The sequence below is a fragment of the Choloepus didactylus genome, chromosome 4, assembly GCF_015220235.1.
Source record: "Choloepus didactylus isolate mChoDid1 chromosome 4, mChoDid1.pri, whole genome shotgun sequence".
Taxonomy (NCBI): domain Eukaryota; kingdom Metazoa; phylum Chordata; class Mammalia; order Pilosa; family Megalonychidae; genus Choloepus; species Choloepus didactylus.
The window spans coordinates 13914682-13921726 of record NC_051310.1 but is presented as its reverse complement, the minus strand read 5'-3'; the positions used below and the strand labels follow the sequence as shown (position 1 = coordinate 13921726).

The window sequence follows — 7045 nt, the reverse complement described above, 5'->3', positions numbered from 1 at the left end:
CCAACAGGAAACTTTCATTTTTCCCGGGGCTCTGATCTTTCCTAAATGAGGACCGTGCTCCCAAATTGTCCTTCCCCTCCCAGAACAGAGCTGTGTAGGAAATCCTCTTCTTTAGGGCCAAACGCACATTCCCAACATGAAGCCTGCAGTCTCAGGGCTGTGGGGTCTGGAAGGCCTCTCTTCCCTACTCGGCCAGCAGACAGCCCTGGGAGCACCCATGTATCTGGGCTTCCCGTGTGTCCTGTGCCCTGACCTGCCTCTAGCACCACAAACCTGCCCCCACCCTCATGCACCCATGAAGGTGAGGCCTCCGGGTTCCCCAAGGGCTTCTTTCCATCCTGCCATGGAGCTGCTGTCCCCACCTCTGGCTCTCTCCTGGGTCTCACCTTGGGCCCCGTGGATTTGCCCTGCCTGGTTGTCCTAGGCAGGATCTGAGGATGACCCCCAGGAGCCTTCCCTTTGACTGTGGATGGATCCAGCATCTGTGAAGATGCTGACATATCCCTCCTGTGAGTTCCTTACACTATTGCCAGAAGGAAGGTTAACCAGTGGGCTTCACCCAAACTCAAGCCCTTCATAGGCAGAGCTTTCTTGCTGGTAGCAGAAGAGAATTCAGCGACGTGAAGCACAGGGGAGTGGGTAGGGATTTGATCTGCTGTTGATGACCTTGAGGATGGAGGGAGCCACAAGCCAGGAAATGTAGGTGGCCATTAGGAGCTGAGAACAGGCCCTAGCTGACAGCCAGCGAGAAAATGGGGACCTCAGCCCTACAATCCCGAGGAATGGAATTCTGCTAACAGCACAAATGACCTGGAAGCTGATTCTCTCCAAATTCCCGTTGGTGACACCTAGTTTTGTTCTGTGAGACCCTAAGCTGAGACCCCATCCCAGCCTGCCTGACTTCTCACCTACAAAACTATGAGACTATAAATAGGTGCTGTTTAAACCGCTAGGCCTGTGGTCATTTGTTTTGCAGCAGTAGCACTCCAACACAGCTCTGATGCCCGTGTTCCTTTACAAGCTGAGGCTCCTTCCCCTCGGAGCTGGATGAACTTACTCCAGCAACCCCAGGATTCCGGGAACTCCTAGCCCCTGTTGGCCTCAGGACTCCAGGTCCTGCTCCTGTGGGGAAACAAAGGTCCCACCTGCCCTTGGGTGCTTCCTCTGTCAGGGGACGCTGGGCCTCGGTGCCTCAGCGTGCTGCTGGGGAAAGCTCAGGGAGGCAGAGCTGACTCCTCATAGTGGGGATCCTGGGCGCTTCCTGTCAAGATGGACATGTTCATCCTAGTGGTGGAGGCGGCTGGTGCTCACCCATTGTCTGCTCCCCACTGTTGTCCCATCTGGGGAGGGTTTATCCCCCACTATCAGCTGAGGGATCACCTGGGGCATCACATCCCAAACTCCCAGCTTGGCTTGTAGGCCTCCCAGGAGGGGCCCTGGGCAGAGTCAACGGTGCTGCCAATAGGGGGAGGGCACTCGTGCAAGCTCTACCAGCCCCTCATTAGGGGCTGAGCTCAATGTATTTACACAGGGAAACGGGTCACCGTTTTTCCCACTAGGCCTTTACATCGGGGCTGGTTGAGTCCATCTAATCAGATGAGTTGAGTTAGTTTTGATATGAGTGTGGCTTTAGTTACCTTCAGTGTAACACCAGCTTCAAATTAGCATTGCCTTGTGCTTAGCGTGGAGGCTGGCTTGATGGAGGATTTTTCTTGGTATCTGCTCCACCCTCAGCTTCAGCCTTCTGCTTTGTGTCTGCTTCTCAGAGAGTACAGATTGTTGCCTGTTACTTGGTCTTGCCTGCCTGGCGGTGAGGGCAGGAAAGTTCTCGGTGGTGCTGGTCCAGCCTCAGCCTTACGCAAGCCCTGCGTAATGACCTCACCCTTCCCCAGTGGTAGGAGGTCTCTAACTTTATGGGACCAGGAAGGTTTCCTGCCCCTTCCCTAGGGGAAGAGGGTGTTTTCCCTTTTTCTTCCCCACTGACAATGGTTTTCACCTGTGCCCTGGGGGCTAAAGAGTGTGCTGCTCTGCCCCAGTGGCTTAAGGATTTTGTACCATGGGGGAGAAGGAAGGTGGGTGCCAGGCCTCTGCCCAACAAAGTACAGGGAAGTACTTTGCATTTTCCCCGGCATAGGGGGCCTGAAATCGATGGGATGCAGGACAGCTGGGGGTTATCAAGGTCCAGACCTGCCTCTTCCTAAACCTCCCCTCCCCTGATGGTCACCATGACTGCTTTGATGTCCCCTTCCTGGAAGGAAGCTTCCTCTCACCCACACTGCCATGTACACACCTGATACGTATCTCCCTCCAACTCATCCTGAGCAACTGAGACCTACTTCCACCAGGACACCTTTCCCTTAGCATCCACCCTCCCTTGCCAGAATTCTACTCATGCTTTAATGCTCAGCCCATTTGCCTCCTCTTCCAGGAAGCCTCACAGGCACCTCCCATCAGAACATATCTCTGCCTCCTCTGTGCTCCTTCCTTGTGGCTGGGGCCCATCACTGCAGTGAACAGGGGTGTCTGGGGTTACATTTGTTTGGGTTAAGTGCCTGGCTCCCCTGACATCAAAAATCCTGGGGGTCAGCACAGAACCCTCACATCCATTGCAGCTTCTGTTACAGGAGGAAGGACTGGAGTCTCTGGGTCAGGGAATGGCCAGGGTTCAGAGCTTCAAGAATGAACTCAGCCTCCCTGTCAAATTTCCAGACACAGTGTAGCAACCATTCCTGTTTCAGTCTTCTCCCCTGAAGTGCCCAAGAGTCAAGAGCTCTATTGTAACACTCATACTGCTCTGCCCTGGTGGTCTGCTTGTCTGCTTCCCGATAGGACTTTGAGGCAGGCAGGAAAGGACTGTCTTGCCCATCTCTGGGTGTCTACCGCCCACGAACAAGGAAGTACAAAGGGTTTTGGAGTTACTGGCTCAGTGTGTGTTCTGGCCACCCCTTGACCCTGCCTCCCAACAGGGACCTCCGTCAACTGCATCACTGAATAAGAGGTAAACTGAAGCCCACCCTGGGATATACAGACCATCCGTGGTAAGGCTTGAGCCAATCAAAGTCTCCTGCCTTGTGATTTGGTGCTAGATCCACACTCCACCTTGCTCTGCCCCTCCAGGACAAGGCAGCATGGGAAGACGGGGCATCCTGCAGCCTCCGTCTCAGAATTCTCCAACCACAGCTGCAAGAAGCAAGGATGACGGATGTATATCAGCACATGATCTTTATTTCTCATTTTTCTCTGACTTGAAGGGGGTTTTTGGAGGTTCAACTTGGGGTGCATTTTCTCCTGCAGACTGGTCCCCTTCAGCCCCGGGTTTGACTGGGGGATGGGGAGGGGGTACCTTTTTCGAATTCCCCAGCCAGGCCCCAAAAGCTGACCCAGCAGACCCCAGCAGGATGTTGGATGACGTAGAGAGTCCAGCTGCCCCTGGGGAAGAGACATAGGGTCAGCACAGGGGAACATGCAGTGGCCAACCCTGAGGCCCAGCCCACTCCCTCCTCCATGTCCTAAACTCCCCCCGGGTCTCTGCTTTGGGGAGAGGATGCTGGAGACAGCTGAAAGAGAGAAGACATGGGATAAATTCATGCAAAGCCAGAGACAGAGGGAGAGTCAGCCACTGACCCGAGAGCCACAGGACAGGTCCCCTCACTTTCCACAGGAGACCACTCTACACAGAGAGGGGAGGGGACCTGCTCAAGTGACCCAGAGATAAATTTGGATGGGGCTGGGACAAGAGCCCAGACATCATGCACTGTGGCCAGGGCACCTTCCTTTCCAAACACCTTCTCACTCCTCACTTCCACCTCAAACCTCACTAGGTGTCCGAGATGGGACAGGGAGGGAGAGACAAAAGGCCAGGGACGCTGAGGGTCATGGAGCTCGAGGGAGAGGAGAGAGCCTCCCTCAGGCTCAGCCGCTGGGCTGGAGCCTCTCCATCTCGGATCTCCCTCCTCACCTTTCCTTCTCCTGCCCGGGTCACTCACCCACTGACTGCAGAATAGCCACCAGGCTGCCCGCGCTAATGCCACCCCCGTTGGCGATGGCGGCAGCGGACATCATCTTGGCAGCGATGGAGGAGGCCGCGATTCCTGCGCTGGTGAAGCCCACGGCGCTGAGCACCACGGGCACAGCCCCCACGGCCACAACTGGGGGAGAGGAGCTTTGTTGGGGGATGTAAGCCCTTAGGACCTCCTTGACGGTTTCCGGGGAGAGCCGGAAGAGCCGGGAGGTTGCTCTGAACATGTGGGAGACAGCGACTTGGGGAGGGGGCCCCAGGGAAAAGAAACGGTGGGGGGTGTGGAGCCAGGTCACAGATGTCTGGCAGCTGGTCCTGGTTTTGTCTCTAATTTGCTGCATGACCTTGGGGAAGTCACTACTTCACTGGGCCTGGTTCTTTTGTGTAAATGCGGGAAATGATGTAAGCCATCGTTCTAAGAGTAGTTTTTAGCAGCAAACTTCCTTTTCAAAAGAAATTTTCCCTCTGTGCTCATTGCATATAAGCGCTAGAGGAGCAGCTGGGCTGGACGCAGGGCTGTGCCCCCCCCCCCCATTCCTCCCGGTCACCCACCCAGGCGGCTCCGGGAAGCGGTGGGGTGAGCCGGGCCTCTCAACCCCTGTACCCGCCCATCCCAGCCCTGGCCGGGCCCGGTGAGGGCCTGGAGATGGAGAAGGCCCAGGGACCCACCTCCGCCGATGGCAGCGGCCGCCGCCCGTTCTGGAGAGAGAAACAGACAGAGGGAGACACTGAGAGAGACACCGCGCGGGTACGTAATTAATTCGTTAGCTGAGCGAGTGAGCGAATGGAACCAGCCATGGGGAAGCGGACTCACTCAGCATGGTACTGCGCCGCCCTTGTCCCAACTCGTCCTAGGAGCCGCCTGATCGCCGGGACCGCGCAGGGCGGGCGCACTTTGTCCGCCGGCCAACAGGGGCACCCCCCGCCGAGGGCCAGCTCTAGGACAACGCAGCAGGCGCCTTCCGCTCCGCCCGGCTGTTCCCGGCTGGGTCCGGCTCCCCTCGGCTCGCCCCGCCCCGCTCGCCCGCATGCCCCGCCCCCAGCCTGCCCCGTCCCCGCTCGCCCGCACGCCCCGCCCCCGGCCTGCCCCGCCCCCGCTCGCCCGCAGTTCCCCGCCCCGGCTCGCCCCCGTCACCTCTCGCCCTGCACGCCCCGCCCCCGGCCTGCCCCGCCCCCGGCCTGCCCCGCCCCCGCTCTCCCCGCAGTCCCCGCCCCCGGCTCACCCCGCTCCGCTCGCCCGCAGTCCCAAGGCCCCCCGGCTCGCCCCGCCCGGCTCGCCCGCCACGCCTCCCGCCCCCGGCCTGCCCCGCCCCCGGCTGCCCCTGCCCTACGCCCGCTCTCCATCCCGCATTCCCCGCCCCGGCTCACCCCCGCTCCCTCGCCCGCAGTCCCAGCCCCGGCTCGCCCCGCCCCGCTCGCCCGCACTCCCCGCCCCCGGCCTGCCCCGCCCCCTGGCCTGCCCCGCCGCCCGCTCTCCCGCATTCCCCGCCCCCGGCTCACCCCGCTCCGCTCGCCCGCCATCCCCAGCCCCCGTCTCGCCCCGCCCCGTCTCGCCCGCACGCCCCGCCCCCGTCCTGCCCCGTCCCCCGCTCTCCTCATGCCGCAGTCAGGGCCCCCGGCTCACCCCGCTCCGCTCGCCCGCAGTCCCAGCCCCGGCTCGCCCCGCCCCGCTCGCCCGCACCGCCCCGCCCCCGGCCGTCCCCGCCCCCGCTCGCCCGCAGTCCCCGCCCCCAGCCTGCCCCGCCCCCGCTCGCCCGCAGTCCCCGCCCCCGCTCTCCCCGCAGTCCCCTCCTCTGCTTGACCCCAGTCGCGGTGCCCGGCTCGCCCCTCCTCCCTTCGCCCCGCCTCGGTTCGGCCGCCCCGCGTTCCCCCCACCCCCGGTTCACTAGCACGTTATCTCGCTCGCCCGCACCCGCTCATCCGCCCACGCACCATCTCCCTCGCTGGCTCACTTGCGCGCTGGTGGTTTCCTTGGGGTGGGTGTCGCTTTTGCTTGATCCCTAAAGCACCTGAAGCTGGTAGCAAATGGGCTGTGGTTCTAAGCCGTAGCGTTTTTTTTCCTGATGGCAGAAGTAAGCTGTACGCTGAAAACGGGGGGAAGAAAGGGAGAGGAGCGGAGGGAAGGAGGAGGAAGAATAGAAGCAAAGAAAGAAAAGGCAAAAGAAAAGAAGGAAAGAAGGGATAGAGAAGAGAAAAAAATATTTAATTCCACCTCCAGGAGACACTGAAGCATTTGACTCTTTTCCTTTTCAATCCATCTGGTCACTGACTCCCATGTCTGTGGCAATCTGAACCCCTCTTGCCACATTCCAAGCGCACTGCTTTGTAAAGTACTCATTTTATTTAATAGTCATTTAAATTTCTCCAAGCTGTTTAATAGTTTTCAACAGAAGTTTTTTTTAATTGTCATTTTTTTAGATATAATTTCACACGGTAAAATTCATCCTTTTAGTGTACACTTGAATGAGTTTTTCAAACTTTCACAGTTCTGCAAACACCAACTCATATATAGAACATTTTCTTCATCCCCCAAGTTCCCTCATGGCCCTTTGAGATCAGCGCCTGCCACCCCCAGCTCCTGGCAGTTTCTGATCTGTTTTCTGTCCCTATAAATTTGTCTTTCCCAGAACTTCTGCATGATTTTTAATTGCCGTCTAATATTCTGTTCTGTCAATGAGCTGAAATTCAATGTATCAGCTTCCTCTTTGAGATTTTAAATTCTTTCTAAGTTATCCTGGCATAAATATACTTACATCATGACCCCCAAGTCAGGTATTTTCATATAATATATTTCTAGAGGTGTGGAATTACTGGGTCAGAAACTAAGCTTTTTTTTTTTTTTTTTTTTTTTGTTATGGCACTTGATACTTACTGCTAGGTTGCTCTCCAAAAATATTGTACCAGTTTACATTCCCCCTACAAGTAAGTGGGAGGATCTATCTCTTGTCTACTCTTCACCAGTAATTAGTGTTGTCATTTAGAAAGTCTTTGCTGATTTAACAGGTGAAAAATGGTGATGTTTTAATT

The 7045-nt window shown here is 57.4% G+C and overlaps 1 protein-coding gene across 2 annotated transcripts; it reads right to left on the bottom strand.

Moving 5' to 3' along the window:
* Positions 1-3203: 3203 nt before the first annotated feature.
* On the bottom strand, positions 3204-5032 carry LOC119531124 (interferon alpha-inducible protein 27-like protein 2). Of its 2 annotated transcripts, none has more exons than XM_037831987.1 (4): positions 4833-5032; positions 4688-4717; positions 3987-4205; positions 3204-3429 (listed from the first exon to the last, which is right to left on the bottom strand). In XM_037831987.1, exons 1-4 carry the CDS (start codon positions 4837-4839, stop codon positions 3224-3226), a joined length of 462 nt encoding a protein of 153 aa, XP_037687915.1. In that variant the 5' UTR covers positions 4840-5032; the 3' UTR covers positions 3204-3223. The 2 variants fall into 2 exon arrangements, with proteins under 2 accessions (XP_037687915.1, XP_037687916.1); XM_037831988.1 differs by having other exon boundaries at positions 3987-4148; positions 4833-5030.
* Between the last annotated feature and the right edge of the window lie 2013 nt (positions 5033-7045).